General features: G+C 49.3%; 2 protein-coding genes across 6 annotated transcripts in view; one reads left to right on the top strand and one right to left on the bottom strand.

Annotated features, from left to right (window-relative positions):
- LOC149351683 (vesicle-associated membrane protein 7-like) overlaps window positions 1-16,468 on the top strand; it is a 95,698-nt gene that overhangs the window by 61,311 nt on the left and 17,919 nt on the right. Inside the window, exon 2 of one of the 5 annotated variants that reach the window (XR_016290623.1) lies at window positions 5,822-6,186. The exons of 3 other annotated variants lie outside the window; for them this stretch is intronic. The gene's annotated coding sequence lies outside the window, so the exon portion shown is untranslated. Of the gene's footprint in view, window positions 1-5,821; window positions 6,193-16,468 lie in introns of those variants that run through there. One more of the 5 variants, XM_089581043.1, reaches the window with a different exon arrangement.
- On the bottom strand, window positions 440-2,486 carry LOC149351684 (uncharacterized). The gene is made up of 2 exons (XM_089584033.1): window positions 1,421-2,486; window positions 440-533 (listed from the first exon to the last, which is right to left on the bottom strand). Exons 1-2 carry the CDS (start codon window positions 2,473-2,475, stop codon window positions 440-442), a joined length of 1,149 nt encoding a protein of 382 aa, XP_089440159.1. The 5' UTR covers window positions 2,476-2,486.

The raw sequence follows: 16,468 nt of genomic DNA, 5'->3' as shown, positions 1-16,468 counted from the left end.
CTAGTATACTTAGAAAGCATTCGTATTGGAGTTTGAGCATAGGGACAAAAAAATGCGCAATAAATATAAAATAAATACAATATGTTTGAAATGCATTTTTAGCACATCCTCTTTTTCGCTAAAGGCGTTTGTGCTTGCATGATAGAAATTCATACATTTTTTTTAAAGGCCGAGCTGACGGATGCACACCGCGCAGTTTTCTCGTGTACTGAGACTTCTGTGGGAGCTCATCCCAAGTGGTCGAAATTATAATCCGAAGGCCTAGCTTCGCTACGCATCATGACTAATACAGACGAAGTTGTGAATGGCACATCGCAGTATAGGCGAAGTATGCATAGATGAATATTCATCTAAGCGAACCTAAAATGAGGAGCACTTACTACAAATTCAAAAATGTTTCTTCCCCAAATAATTACCCCAATTTTCTTCTTAGTCTGAACTACTCCAGCAGCCCTGCCGCTGACAGCAGGGGAGAGTCTGCGGTGCGGGGCCTGTGGTAAAAGCGCTTGTGCAATAAGGACGGCCGGCGGCTGCTTTTTCCAAATGATACAGTGTCAGCTCCAACATGCGCAAATGCGATGGCTGCACGGGCTGTTAGACTTAGGAAGGAGCCAATTTCTTCATGCGAAACTCCATTATATTTGGAAGGCTTTTATTAAAAATAAATAAAAAATTTAAGGGGCACTTTGACTGTCTAAAGTGCGTAGAGGCGAAAGCGTTTTCCGCACCACTTTGACTGCCGCTGTGGCACTGGTGACGTCACCACTGGATGACATAACAAATAATTATATACCAATTACTAAGTAATGACAAATACTAATTAATGAATAAGTAATGACTAATGACTAAATACTAATTGACTGCTAATTAATGACGCTTAAGTTTCGCCTTTAGGAGTGGAACACGACCGCGTGTGCTGCCAGGGAGTCCATGGAACGCCAGCACCCGTTCGGCACGATGCCTTGCCCTTTGAACGCAACGCTTTTTGGGGAAAGGAAATGGCGCAGCAATTCTCTGTCATCTCAGTGGACATCTGAACCGCACCGTACAGGAAGGGAGGAAGTGGGAGTGAAAGAAAAAAGAGGGGCCGTAATGAAGAAAATGAAAATTGCATTTGAGGAAGTGAGTGAGTGAAAACTTTATTAGATCTTTCAAGGGTTTCGCGGTTGTGAAGTCTCCGTCGTCTTCTCTGGCGCTGGCGACTTGAGGCTTCTCGTCAGCAAGGGTGGGCCCCTATTCCAAGGCTCCACTGAGTCGTGCTGCATCAGTCGCGTGCTGCACGAAGGCCCTTTGGGTCGCGAGCTCGCCGCTGGTGAGCCGACTCTCCCATTGCTCCGCACTCGGGTGTTCGTGTTGGTGGAATGCTTTGTTGCGTTCGCATTCCCACGTGATATGATAAAGTGTAAGTGTGGCATCGCACCAAGGGCAGGTGGCTCTGTATTGAGTCGGGAACATCTTATTAAGTATGAGTAGGTTAGGAAAGGAGTTGGTCTGTAATCTGCGCCAGCCGGTCGCTTCCTCCTTTGTTAGGGCTTTGTGTGGTGGTGGATATCTAATTCTAGCTCCCCTATGCAAGTGCAAGGTCTCTGCGTATCCCCCCTCGCAAGCCTGTAGGCAGAGCTCTGGATCATTTGACTGCCCTGCTCGGAATACGTTACCTCGAGCTAGGCTGTCTGCCCTTTCGTTCCCCACTATGCCCGCGTGGCCCGGGATCCAGATTAGGTTATGCCTGGGTTTCTCCTCGGCGGAGGTTACCCCGCTGAGTATTTTAAGGGCTGTTCTGCTGTTCCTGCCCCTCGTGTAGTTCCTGCACGTCTCCTTCGAGTCCGTCAGTATGTTGAGAGATCGGCCCGTTCTGTAGCCTTCTGCTGCCGCCAGCGCAATGGCAATCGCTTCGGCCTCCGCTGTGCCGGCGACCTTTGCCGTGGCACACGTGATCATGTTTCCTTCCTTGTTTACCACTACCGTCGCGGCTACGCGTTCTCTCTCGCGCGGGTATACGGCAGCGTCCGTGTATACGGTGTTGTCTAACTGGGCTAGCGTTCTCTCCACGTACTCGGCCCTCGCTTTTCGTCTGTTTTCGTGAAGATTGGGGTCCATGTTTTTCGGCAATGGTCCCACGTTAATGGTTTTCCTAAGGTGGTCCGGTACGTCCGCGTATCTGTCTACCAGTCCGCTCGTGTCCCGACCCAACCTTCTTAGGAGCGCTCGTCCCGTGGGGATTCCTCTGAGTCTCGTGGTTTGCGTTCCCAGCAGAGCTTCGGCGAGCTCGCTGAAGGTGTTGCTGATGCCTAGCTGGAGTAACTTTTCGTTCGACGTGTGCTTGGGTAGGTGCAGAGCAGTCCTGTACGCCTTCCTGAGAATGATGTCGGATTGCTCTCTTTCCGCCTTGGTCGTCGCGTGGTACGGCAGGGAGTACGTGACTCGGCTGACAATTAGGCTGTTAACTAGCTTGAGAGTGTCTTCTTCTCTCATTCCATATCTCTTTTGGGAGACTCTACTGATCATACGGCCCACCTGCTCTGCCGCCATACTCAGCAGGCTGATGGTGTGGCTGCATTTCCGGCTTCCTTGCAACCACATGCCCAGGATCCTTATCATGTTCTTTTCCGGGATGTTCTGTCCCTCGAGAACGACCTCCAGTGTCGCTTGGGTGGGATGCTTGCCGACCCTGAGGAGTTCCGACTTCTCCGTCGAGCATCTTAGGCCCCTCTCTCTGATGTAAGTTTCTACGCAAGTTGCCGCTTCCTGTAGTGTTTCTTGCTTCTCCCCGAGTGATCCTTGGGTGACCCATATCGTGATGTCGTCGGCGTACATCGCGTGTTGGATGCCCTGGATCTCCTTGAGCCGTCTTGCAAGTCCAATCATTGCCACGTTGAAGAGGACGGGCGATATGACGGATCCTTGGGGTGTGCCTTTGCACGGCGTGGGGAAGACGTCGCTTCTCAGCTCGCCCATCCCCACGGTCGCCGTTCTGTCACTCAGGAAGGCTCTGACGTAATCGTGCGTTCTCTTCCCGCAGTTGGTGTTGTTGATGCCTTCCATGATGGCCGCGTGGCGTACGTTGTCGAAAGCCCCCTTTATGTCGAGGAAAGAAAATTTGAGGAAAGAAAATTAAGCAGTAACTGTCTCACATATATCGGTGGCCACCGCTCAAAAGCGTGACACCTCTGCTGACAAGCTTTTGCTGACAACCTTCTGTCGACAACGATGAGGCATTAAGGCTTTCGCATTAATAATTCGCGTAGTTTAACGTCCCGAAGCGACCTATGGGCAGTGAGGGACGCCGATAATGGGTGTCTCCGGATCATTTGACCAAGTGGCCAAAATGCGAAAAAAAAATCAGAAAATCACGTGAGCAGTTTCTTTGTAGGACACATTGTTTGTTTATTTTGAGCGAGGCATCAACTGGAAACACGAAAATTCAGACTGACTTCACCAAAAGAATTATACGACAGCGGTGCCTATAATCACGCAAACTTTTTTTTGGCTGCTTTGCGCTCGTCAAAAAATGAGGCTTCGGCAAGTGTACCATGTACCACATAAAATGGTTGTGTGCTGATAAAATGCTTGGGACAAAAGTTCTTCTTAATGAAACAACGAACAGCTACAGCAAAAAAAAAAATGGAAAGTCAGTGGCAGGGTAGGAAGTCCCGACTCCAACGCTATCTCACGTTCCCATGTCACACCAAAGTTCTTGTCGATGGAAATCTGCCAACAGCAATAGGAGGTCGTCAAGAGAGAGGCGTTGGTCTAGCCGCCGCATCTCCTCTTCGCCCGGCGGTCTAGGGTGAGCAAGAATGCATTGAGATGCAGGAAGAAATCGTGGTAACGCACTTCGAAGTGGTCGAAACGCTGCTCCTGCGCGTTCCTCGCTGGTTCCTGGCCGACGTCCATGTCTGGCACCATGGCTCCATTCTCCGGCATGGCTCTCTCACCAGGCGGTCTCGGTCTTTCTTCGTTCATGGTGAGACAGGTGCAGTACGCGGGCCTTGGTCTCCTTCCTCGGGCAGTGTGGTCGCTGATAACCAGCTCTGATGAAGCCTCGACGGAATCTTGCCTTGACTATTGCGCAAAGAAAAATTGGAACGCAGCTAGCTTAGCAATGGAACATCCGTTTTCTCGTGCGAATATGACCATGATGGCGATGATGATGATGGCTAGATGTCTCTCCGGATAAGCTACGATCACTGCATGGTCGTTGTGAAATGCATGGAGGAAAAAATAAAAACTGAGGAGGGAGCGTCCGGCGACAACCTTGAAGCCTAGTCTTATCAAGTAAAAATGAAGTAAAAAAGGAGAGAGTTCGTCCCCCGTGATCACGCCACGTGATAGCGTGCGGTGAAATCTAGCCCCGCAGCGCGCGCGCATGCGCGATCCAGCGCGGCAGACAGACTGTAGATCAACCTCCTTGCTGTAGACACCCCACGCCATGGGCCACGCAGAGGCGCGCACTAAAACATACCAGAACCGAACACATAAATTACGGGGGAGGAAGTGACTTCCCCCATGGTGAAAGCGGCAGGGAGGAGGGTGAAGTTTTATGGCGCGAGAAAGTTTCCTTACACACACATCAATTAATGGCGCGCCGTACTTAGGTAAGGACAGTACGATGGAGACCATGTAGGATGCAGACGGAGCGAGACGCAACCAGACCATAGTGCCGGACCCGGAGCATCGAGCCAAAGCGACTTTTGACTCACCACAATACTAATTTGATAAGTGCCTCCCGCCGCTGTGCGTCGCAAAATAGGAACAATGTTCTTGAGCCACCACAAGGTGGAAAGGGGCCGCCGCGGTGGCTCAGTGGTTATGGTGCTCGGCTCCTGACCCGAAACACGCGTGTTCGATCCCGGCCGCGGCGGTTGAATTTCTATGGAGGCGAAATTCTATAGGCCCGTGTATTGTGCGATGTCAGTGCACGTTAAAGAACCCCAGGTGGTCGAAACTTCTGGAGACCTTCACTACGGCGTCTCTCATAGCCTGAGTCGCTTTGGGACGTTAAACCCCCACAAATCCTACCAACCAACAAACCATCAAGGTGGACAGAGAACGCAAGCGCTAACTGCACTGTCAACTTTCCGAATAGTTTTTTTACAGCTAAAACAGCGGAGGGTGTATGGTGCAGTGCACGTTACATGTGCGTAGTGAAAGGGTCACACGTTTAGCTCTGCGAGCGGGAAGGATTTTCAGCGAAGACTAGAAGTGTAAACAAGTATCCAATGACCTCGGATATCACAAAATCCTTATGTTGGCCGTAAAACGCTGCATATTTAATAAATATCATACTGTATAAAAAAAGTCGCGGAAACACCCAAACCACTCAGCTACGGCTGTTTCACATCTAGAATGTATCTTGATTAGACATGCAAGAGGTCTGTATGATAGCTAGGCGTTAAGGGGAGCTGTGAAACATCTAGAAGCCATCCTGTCAACCCTTTTCAAGACATACCAAGGTGTATAGTGGCCGTATCATATCTAATATTCTGTCAGTTTTGGGTGACAAACATATTCTTAGATATCTTCTATAGTTTTAAAAATGTCTGGTACAATTAGCTGGTCAAAACATTTATCAATACATCTTGTACTATACACTACATTTCACACGTTCGCAGTGGAGTGAAAGCCACGAACTCGAGGCGACGGCTTTTAGGCTTGTCATGTAACCCTGCCAGTGCATGAGAACAACACATTGGAGGAAGCCGCCGTTTTGCGCTCGTTGCTTCCAGTACACTGCGAAATACTTATGAAATGGAGCGTAGACATTGGATCTATCGTAAAATGACACTGAAGAGAAACTGATGTTGCTTTGTATTTATAGAATACCTGCTTCTGACCACAAAAACAGCCATCTTACGGAAAACAAAGCTCTTGAAAGGCAGAAAAATCGCCGCCACGGATCACGAATCTCGCAAGTACAAGCATGATGACGAAACAGGAGAAAAGATGGGACGGATCTCTGAGGCTTACAAACGTGTGTGAACGCCAGCTCATCCCCGCCGACGGAAATCCTTCGACGGAGGGCGAGCAACCCGAACTTTGAGTCAGGGGAACCCGAGCCGCCCGCGTGAAGAGAGAGTGATGTGAGGAGAGGATGAGGAGGACGAGCGCTCGCGCGGCGCGCGAAGACAACAGGCTCAGGTGTTGGACACGAAGAAGCAACACGGCCACTTGTTAACTCAGCGCTCTTTTGTAAGGGAAAGACGAGTAAACGTCTCTGAATTATTCTTTTATCCTAACACTTTGTTCAAGAAAATGTAGTACCTTAGTGGTGTATTTTAGGCACAACGCTCTTTGTTATAAAAATTAATTCCATACCCAAAGTAATCCCGAAGTCCATAATGTATTAAATCTGTGTTGACGATCTTCAAATAGCCTGCACGTCTTCAAACCTAGTAACATGCGAGAGACAAATACAGTTGACATTGACTAAACTAGTGACATGGGCAGATAGGAACGGTTTCCAGTTTTCCATGCAGAAAACAGTGGCCATTCTTTTCTCGCTCAAACGAGGCCTACAAGCCGTCCCATTCATACACCTGAACGAAACACAGCTACGTAAAAAATGAACACAAATTTCTAGGCATAACCTTTGACAAGAAACTCAATTTCCTACCACATATAAGCGCACTGAAAAAGAAAGCTTCCTGATCCTTTAATGTACTCAAAGTACTGTCACGAAAATATTGGGGGAGGGGGGGCAGCAGGACATAATTTTTTACAAATTTACCGGTCTGTGGTCCGCTCTACCTTGGATTATGAATGTATAGTGTATGGGTCAGCAAGACCATCATACCTTAACCAGTACATAATTTAGGTTTGCGTCTTTCCCCTGATGCTCACAGAACGTCGCCCATAAACAGTCTTTATGTATAAACCAACGAATCGTAACTTACAGACAGAAGAACCATACTCACATGCTCATACATTTTAAAAATCCGTTCGCCGCCCAAACACATATGTTACCCCATAGTCACAAAGTTCCCGTCTAGAACATTGTGTGACAACAAACCACTAGCTATCAGGCCACTCCTTCTGCGTTTTGAAGAGATGTGCCAAAACCTCGGCGTACTAAATACATTATCTGGCATTGCTCGAAGGCGGAACCCACTGCCTCCATGGTACAATCTGTGATTTCAGTCTTAGACATTTCCTAAAAAGCAAACTCCACAAAAGAATTTCTTGCACTCCTGGAAAAATACAGTACTTTCACACCTTTTCATACACAGGGTTCAAAAACTGATGTTTGCGTAGGCAGCTCAGTGGTGCGGGGAAATTCGGAGAAAACAGTACGACTTCCACAGTGCGCATCCATCTTCGCTGCAGAATGTTACGCAGTCTGTGTGGCCATAGAAAAAATAGTAAACGAGAACCTCACAAACAGTGTTATATACACAGACTCATTAAGTGTACTTAACAGCTGTCGACTCTAGAAACGCAATCACTCTTATACTTGGTGACATCATACACAACATATAACAGCCACAGCTCGAGGACACATAAAACTCTGCTGGGTCCCGAGTCATGTCGGAATAAAAGGCAACGAGAGAGCAGATTAGTGCGCTGCTCAAGCTCGTGGCAAGGAAATAAAAAAAAAAGTAGATATACCCTTTAAGGATTGCATGAACTTAGTACAACGGAAATTAAGAAAAAAGTGTCAGTTGGCTAGCAACAGCGAAGTGAATAATAAACTACACTTGGTAAAGCCGGTTTTAAGTGAATGGAAGTCATGTGTGCACCAAGAACGTTTCAAGGAAGTGATTCTCTGCCGTCTTCGTATATGACACACACCACACACACATAATTTCCTACTGACAAAACAAGCGAAACCCAATGCGAATTATGCGAAGATGAGCTAACAGTAAACCATGCTTTATTTCCATGCAGAAAACTCGAAACACATAAGAAAAACCATTTTGCAGTTTTTGTACGATGAACATACACCATTTCATCCAGTATTGCTCTTAGGTGAAGATGCACTTGTTGACTTTTCACATGTTTGGAAGTTTTTAAAGAGAGCTGGTGTTCTAAACCAGTTGTAGATGTTATAATAAATAGTAATTTATAGCAACAAAAAGACTTTTTTTAACCACACCTCAGCCAATTTCTCATTCCTGAGAAGAAGGCTGAGGTCTTTATTCGATTAGTTGAGAGCCTCGACATCCTTGCGCAGGCAAAGATGCTTGCAGAGGTTGCGCGACTTTCTTGAAAGCCTTTACTAGCTGCCATTTTTAAAATATCTTTCCTTCGGCATCACTATGTAGTAAAACTAACGCTTAGGCCATTTACACCGCCGATCACTTTTCACATTTTTATAAAATTCTCCAGAAAACTTTTCTATGCCATGTGCTTGGCGCATGATGGTCTTAGCTGCCTATGTGCCATCAAACTCAACACAACACAACTGTGAGCTCCTTGCCGGCGACCGCAACTTCTCGTCTTGGACACGCCTTTGCCTTTGATGCGGCGTTCTCCACGCTTCGGCCAGGGTCCCAACTTCGGCGCCTGCTTGTGTCCCCTCCAACCCTCCGCCATTTCTACCCCAGCCAACATACTGCAATTAACACTGACGCCAGCGGCGTGGGCCTCGGCGCCGTTCTGGCACAACGGAAACCCGGTTTCGCCGAATATGTTGTTCTGTATGCCAGCCGCACATTGACAAAGGCCGAGAGGAATTATTCCGTAGAGGAAGAGGAATGCTTGGCGATCATTTAAGGCTATTGGATAGTTCCACCCTTACATATGTGGTCGCCCCTTCTCTGTCGTTACCACGGTGTAGGTCGTTATTGATCACCATGCCCTCTGCTGGTTGTGCTTCCTCAAAGACCCCACTGGCCGTCTTGTCGTCTTGCTCGTTGGGCGTTGCGGTTACAAGAATGCGACATTGAAGTAGTCTATCGATCTGGCCATAACCATTCTGATGCCCGCCTCTCCCGCTCCCCTCTACCCTGTGACTGCGACTCCACATCTCTCGTAACCACTGATTCCTCTTCCCTTGATATTGCCTACATGCCATTTGAACAACGCCAGGACCCTTAGATCGCTTCCCTCCTCGCTTTCCTGTCTACACCCCCTGTGCGTCCAGCGGCCCGGACTCTCCGCCGTCAGGCCCGCCGCTTTGTAATACGGGACGGTCTGCTTTACCGCCGCAACTACCTTCCCGACGAGCGCAAATGACTCCTTGTCATTCCTCGGCACCTCCGTTCCGACATATGCGCCTCTTTCCACGCTGATCCCCAATATGCGCACTCCGGTGTGGTGAAGAATTGCACGCGCCTTCAACTCCGCTTCTACTGGCGGGGAAAGTACTGGCGGGGAAAGTCCGAGAGTACGTTGGCTCCTACCCAGAATGCCAACGCCACAAAACCCCTCCTTGTAGTTCCATCGTTCCCATGCAGCCCTTGCCTTGCCTCACGCGCGCATTCAACCGCGTTGGTGTCGATCTTTACGGGCCCCTTCCCACCACTACGGCCGGACACCGCTGGATCATAGTGGCAGTGGATCTCCTCACCCGCTGCATCGAAACCTGTCCTTGCCATCCGCACGTGCGCCAGACGTTCCCTGACAACACCAAACGTCCTGAGGACGTCCTCAAATGATCAGAACGTCCTCAACCCGAACAGGACATTCTGAGTGCCTTTTGAGTGCATCGATGGCTAAATTTCCTCACCAGGATGTCCCCAGTATTTACTTTGCTGGACGACTCGAGGATAAAAATTCCTCAAATGTCCTACAATCGTCCTATCGCACCATAATACTGTGGAACGCAACAGAGATCAAGCCAGCTGTATCTCTCGCACTCCGCTCTCAATAATTAAAATTTGCAGGTTTATTAAACGATATGTGTGTGCAGTAGTCATCTAATGAAGGAAACCGTTGTGATCCCCAAAAATTGTATGCTTTAAGGAGATATCAAGATATTTTTGCTTTTACATCTGTTCTTATGTGTCGCATGCTTGGGATTTCGCCTCCATCGACAATCGACCGCAGCGGCCGGGATCGAACCCGCGTCTTTAGGGTCAGTAGCCGAGCACCATAACCACTGAGCCACCGCGACGGCTTCTGCGGCCCTTGGTAAACCTGTTCGTTTTGTTTATTCTGGTTACCTTCGCTTACATCAGCTTTGAATACGGCACTCCCATGAAAAAAAAGAGCTTTGATACAAATCCTGAAGTAGTACTGAAAACGCCCCCAAGCATGATCCTCAAGATATCCCGAGTATACGCAACGGATGGATACATGGATCCTGGTTGGACTGCTTGAGGACCAGTTAGAGACAACCTGAGGACGTCTGAACATCCTGACGCGGACATCCTGAGGTCACAATCAAGACGTCTTTGCATTGTCTGGCTTGCGTATTTCATTCTACGTCATCTCGTTTTGCGCCATGGTTTCCCTAAGGAACTTCTGAGTGACCGCGGCCGTGTCTTCCTCTCAGACACCGTCGAAGCCCTACTTCGCCAGTTCCGCATTGCCCACCGCTCTACAACGGCCCACCACCCTCAAATAAATGGCATGACTGGAAGTTTCAATCGCACATTGAGCGACATGCTAGCCATGTATGTTGCCTCTGACCACTCAAATTGGGACCGCATTTTCTCATTTGCAACATATGCTTAAACACTGTCACACAGAGCACAACTGGCTTCTCTCCCTTCTTCTTTACGGCCGCGAGCCTACCTTTACCATGGATACCGTGCTTCTGTGTGACCCTGATGTGTCCGAATCATACCCTTTCTGAAGCAGCGACATACATGTATGCTGAAGAATGCCGCCAGCTTGCCCGCTCTCTCACAACCCAGGACCAAAGCACCTTCGTGCCCCTACCAGTCCTGTTCCGTCCTATAGCCCAGGCTCGCTCGTGTGGCTTTGGGTTCCGTCAACCGGTCCGGGTCTCTCCAGAAAACTCCTTTCAAAGAACCAAGGCCCGTACAGTGTTATCCGCCAGACCTCTCCATTGAACCGCTTTCGCTGCCCCAGGATGCGCGCCATCACGGCCGTGAAACAGTGCGCATTGACCGCATCAAGCCGTACTACGATACGCCTATCGGAGCCGCCGCGGTGGCTCAGTGGCTATGGTGCTCGGCTGCTGACCCGAAAGACGCGGGTTCGATCCCGGCCGCGGCGGCTGGAATTTCTTCGGAGGAGAAATTCTAGAGGCCCGTGTACTGTGCGATGTCAGTGCACGTTAAAGAACCCCAGGTGGTCGAAATTTCCGGAGCCCTTCACTACGGCGTCTCTCATAGCCTCAGTCGCTTTGGGACGTTAAACCCCATAAACTAAACTAAACTAAACTAAACTACGCCTATCGTGCGTGCTCCCCAAGTCGGCAGGATGCCTCCATTTTCACCGGGAGGTACTTGTAGCGTAGCAGCCACGCTCGCTAACAGTGGTCGACTGTGTGCGTGAAAGACGACGACGATCCGGAGGCATGCAGCTGGCTCGCAGCCCGAGCGCATGGCCTGAACCTTAGCAACCTTTGCATAGCGATCTAGGTTCTGCTGAGCCACAACCCCCTCTTACAACTACAACACTTAATTTAGCCTGCTTCAAGAGTTAAAATGACTACAAACGACGTATTGGAAGTTATATTTACGTTGTTTTCATGCTTCACATAAAATTACGTCACAGGCATCGTTCGGTTGATGAAACCGAAATCGAAATAGCATCAAGAAGAAATACATTTATTTGGCAGTCGTAGGCGAATACCACGCGGTGATCCATCCATGTATTCTAGTGCCTAACACATCATTTGAAAGAAGAAAACACGCAAGCAAAATCTATACTCTCTATAATCGTTTAAACCACGGCCCACGCGTGGATCGTTGCTCCTGCCTACTATGGCATCTGAACCGCTGTATGCGATACATACAGCTCGTACGCTAAAAAAAAGCATTATTCAAGCATAATAGTTTTCTCACTGCACAGGTTACAAACGCTGTTTCGGACGACATTAACGTTAAGTGAATTGTGAATTGTGGAGCGGAACAAGAAACAAAATTTGGAGGACGCTTAACCTTTAAGAGTGGAACACGACAACGTCGTGCGAGATAGAGAGAGAGAGAGAGAGAGAGAGAGAGAGAGAGAGAGAGAGAGAATCCCTTTAGTGAAAAAGCAGTGAATTTAGCCGGCGTCTAAAAATCACTGGAATTATACTCTGAGTGGGGAAGGGAATTTGGAGATAAATGCAGAAGGAGAGCGGTGCGGAAAAGGTGAATTTAAAAAAAAAGGGGGAAAGATAAAATGCGGCCATTAAATGCTTCTACGGTGCATCGGCGAGTAGTGATGTCGCATATGAAATTATGAAGTGCATAGTCCGACATATGAGCGAAAAAAGTTTATTGCATCTAGAATGGCTGAGGCCAACATATTCAAGGTGAAATTGGAGCTTGTCAGTATGTCCAATGTCCTTTAAATATGCAAATAAAAAGTTCATTGCATGTCTCTAGTTGCCTAGGGCAGGCTAATGGACCTGAAACACTGTCCATTGTTAGAGGCACTGGGGTGAACTTCTCCATGCAATCTTCATAGTGCGCATGCTCGTTAGCATATATGCAGGGCACACAAGCAGGATATGTTTTATGGTTTCGACCGAGTATAGCTGTCACAAAGCGGATGGTTCATTTGACCGAAACGGTATCGCAAGCCATTTGTGAATGCAGTGTTTAGGCGAAGTCGGTGATAAAGTTTTTGCAGTCTTCATCTGAGGTGTGGGTCAAATGAATACAGAAATTGGTAGCGATGTGTCGGCAAGCTCCAGAGCCGATACGTTTCTTCGGAAGCAAATCTTTTAGCCATTTGGGACGCATCAGATTTCGCGAAGAGAGTCCGAATATATCTTCGATGTTGGTGGCCTTTACGGGCTGCTGCATCTGCTTTTTCATTGGCCAGAATGTCACAGTGTGCTGGCATGCACTGAAATGTTATGCAGTGACCTGCTACAGTAGCCAAATGATGTAGATACCCGATGTCAAGGAAAATGGGCTGATGATTTGTGTTCTTCAGCAGGTTGGAGAGGATCTGCAGAGATGATTTGGAGGCGGTAAAGATAACCCATCGGCTAGGGGTTCGGCGTGATATATGAAACAGCTTCCTTAATGCCGTGTAGCTCAGCTGTCGTATATGACTTCCGCTGCAGCCGGTAAGAAAGGTCATGGCTTGTCGAGGAAACATAAAAAGGCCACAGGAAGAGCTTTCTTGAGTAGTTGAACCGTCGGTAAAGATGTAGGTATGCTGCGTATATTTCTCGCTTAGATAGGCTAGCGTAGCTTGCAAGCGCTGCCTGTGGCATGCGGCTCTTTGCATTCACACCTGGAATAAAGTGCTTCACCGTTAGAGGCAAGAGTGTCCAGGGGGGAAAGGACAGAGGCAGTAGTTTCTACGGCTGATTAATAGTGGGGAGCGGCAAGAGCTGCACAGCTTGGCCAAAGCCAGAGTTGCAGTGAGTAAGGTGCACATGGTGTAGGAAATGCTTCCTTGGATGACATGGCGGAGGTGGAACGCATAGTTTCCTGGGCGGCAATCACATCTGGCGGGAGACAGCCTGCTTTTGCGACTGTTCCTGATGCATCGGAACCCTTTGGGAGGCCAAGGCATATATCCGCAGGGTTCCGCGCGGCCTCGAGAATTTTCTTGTTTGTTGGAGATAACCTTTGAAGCACCGGTAGACAGTAGCGCAAGGTTCCTTCAACGTAGGCTTTTTCAAGCGGAACCACTGAACGGCAGTTGCTGCCCCACTGTGTTCCCGCCAGGAAATTGAAAACTTGAGATGCTGCACTAATCCCCTCGCGAAGTTTTTTTTTTATTGAGGTGACAGTTAACTCGAAACTCTGATCCTCGTGGTCACGGCACCAGTTAAGTTGAAAGACTGGTCCTGGCACCAGTTAACTTTTCTCCTCCGGATCGTCGTCTGAATGGCCGGTTCGTCTATGATCGTACGTGGCTAGCAGTTCGAAGGGCGCTTCGCGCCTTCGTCCACTCGTCCGGCGACACGCTGCCGGTTGGGGCAGCCACTCCAAACTTCTTGAGAAGCAAAACTTGTTTATTGAAGACGGGACAAGATACAAGAACTTAGAGAAAAAGGCGGTTTAAAAGGGCTGTAGAGAAGCGGCCGAGACTGAGACTCGGCGCGCTCCTTTTTCTCTTTGTTTGCAGCGGGTTTTAATACCTTCGATAATTCGGCGGAGCTTTATTAAATCTGCTCTCGCCCAATTTCAACCAATACTGCTGCGATGGCACCGTGCATACAAGTGGGCGGAGCCCAGTGCTCGCCAGAGCCCGACTCGGCGCACCGCGCACTTTTCGTGGAACTTCCGCACTTTTCGAGGCGCCAGCAAAGCAGTCGGGTGGTTTCAGAAGGCGCCGACTTTAGTGACACCCACCCCTTGAGAGCTAATCTCCCTTCAATGGGAAACTGTCGTCGGCCCCTTGGTCCCCATTTCCCGCGGCTTTGGACAGCGTCCGCAGCACGCGACGCGCTGTCATCATTGTCAACCCCTCCCGACTTCAGACGGACACGGTAGGGGGGGGGGGGGGGGGGGGGGGAATTAAGCTACTGGCGCCGTAGGCTTCTACCTTAACAGTGACCACGAGAGATTGCTGCCTATCACAAAACATACGAATCGCTGTGATCGTACGTAAGGTAGTGACCGTCCACCTAGGAGGAGCGGATATCGAGTCATCGCTTTTCTTGTAAAAGCCATGGCAACACTCTTTTCTGGCGAGAGACGAAGACCTCGGAAGGGGGGGGCGGGGGGGGGCAGGTACATCGAGATGTGCAGTAGCGCTCTCTGAAGACGTTGCTGGGTAATATGGCGCGAATGTGACGCGTTCCAGATGCATATGTCATCTGCATAGATCGCTATGCGCACTCCTCGCAGATGGTTTCTTGTTATGCGTGAAAGGGTAATATTGAAAAGGAGAGATCTGAGCACCACTCCCTGAGGTATGCCCCTCTCCACTGCGTGAAACAGTATTGGACCATTTGGAGTGCTCACAAAAATTTGTCGTTCTTTTAAACCGTGTCCAATCCATTTGTACAGCCTTCCTCCGAGGCCGACTCGCCAAGGCTGCGAGAAGTGCATGTTCAAAAAGGGACTCAAAAGCGGCCTTGATGTCAAGGAAAACGGCTATCGGGATGTATCCAGCATGAAGGTTCTCTTCAAGTGATGAGACGAGGCCAATGACATTATCAGTGGCAGACCTGTTCTGACGGAACCTGTTCATTTCTTGGGGATGCTCATTTCGGCTTTCGAGGTACCAAGTTATGCGTTTGCAGATCATTCGCTCCATAAGCTTACCTACGCAGCTCAGTACGGCGATGGGCCGGAAGGATGCGTAGCTAGTTGGCTGCTTACAAGGTTTCAGAGCAGGCACAATTTTCGCCAGCTTCCATTCTGTGGAGACCTCTCCAGTCATCCAAGAAGAATTGTAGTATTCCAAGAGTCGAAGACTAGTAGTGGGGCAGCTTTGCGATGGCGTCATAGTCACTTCATCATGACCCAAACTTCACCCAAACTTCGCGCACTTTTTGCGTGAAGTTCCCAGACACCCTTAGAGCGTGGGGGGGGGGGGGGGGGTAGCGGTCTCGGACTCAAAGGAGATGCCCTCGACTCGGCGTGGCAAGCTCTAGCGGAGACCGACTACCAAGTGACAAGAGGTTTTTGTTCGTTTGGTGCCCAGCTTTCGCGGTCGCAAGCCAGAGAATGGGTCTGAGCCAAAGGTTCACAAACAAAACAAAGTTTATACAGCAAAGAGACGATACAGAGGATTTCACAATCACTAGTACAGACACATTAACAAAACAATGCAACTCGTGCAAAGTTACACGCAAGAGAGAATACAATACAAAGGAAATATTGCACCTAAAGTGCACTAACACAAGAGAGAGGCAAAACAAATAAAACACAATTTGTTCACCGGGCACTGCGACGGTCCGACGTCCAGAGGTCCACGATGGTGCCGTCCCGCAGACTGGCGCGCGCTGCCTTGTTGAACCGCGGCTGGGCGAGTGGTGTGGTCCCGGGAGTCGATCGGTCGCGCTCCACTGAAGCTGCGGCTCGGACTAAACTGACAGCGGTCAACGCCCTTCTTATATAGGCTTGGTCCGCGTCTGTTTGTTCTACGTGCCAAAGTAGGCGCGCACACACACACAGTATCGGCCGTGCAGTCTCCTTTTCCCTCTCGCGCTGGCCGCGCGTCCTCATTGGTCAAAAGCCGGGAGTCGCTTCGAGGAGCTTCTCGTACATGGAGGAAGGAAAAAGGAAAATTTTCCTTCCTCCATGTTCTCGTAATATCTCGCGTGGCGCCGCCGCCGACATGCGAGTGAGAGGAGGGGGACATGTCTTAGCGCACGCAAGGCTGCGCCCTTTCCGCCGGTTAGGAGTAGAAGCACCTCCGACGTTCTCGAAAAACGACGTCATTGCTAGCGGTGATGGAGGGGGCAGCCACACGCACACAAGGCTAGTAA

Source organism: Amblyomma mixtum, chromosome 3 (assembly GCF_055824585.1).
Source record: "Amblyomma mixtum isolate Tamu chromosome 3, ASM5582458v1, whole genome shotgun sequence".
In the NCBI taxonomy this organism is placed as follows: domain Eukaryota; kingdom Metazoa; phylum Arthropoda; class Arachnida; order Ixodida; family Ixodidae; genus Amblyomma; species Amblyomma mixtum.
The sequence above is the reverse complement of the archived record's forward strand: the minus strand, read 5'-3'. Positions and strand labels throughout refer to the sequence as shown.

Coding starts and splice junctions, on each gene's coding strand:
- LOC149351684 (XM_089584033.1), bottom strand. CDS start 2,475: ATGAGAGAAGAAGACACTCTCAAGCTAGTTAACAGCCTAATTGTCAGC. Junction 534..1,420: donor TACAGAGCCACCTGCCCTTG/GTGCGATGCCAC, acceptor ATTTGGAAAAAG/CAGCCGCCGGCCGTCCTTAT.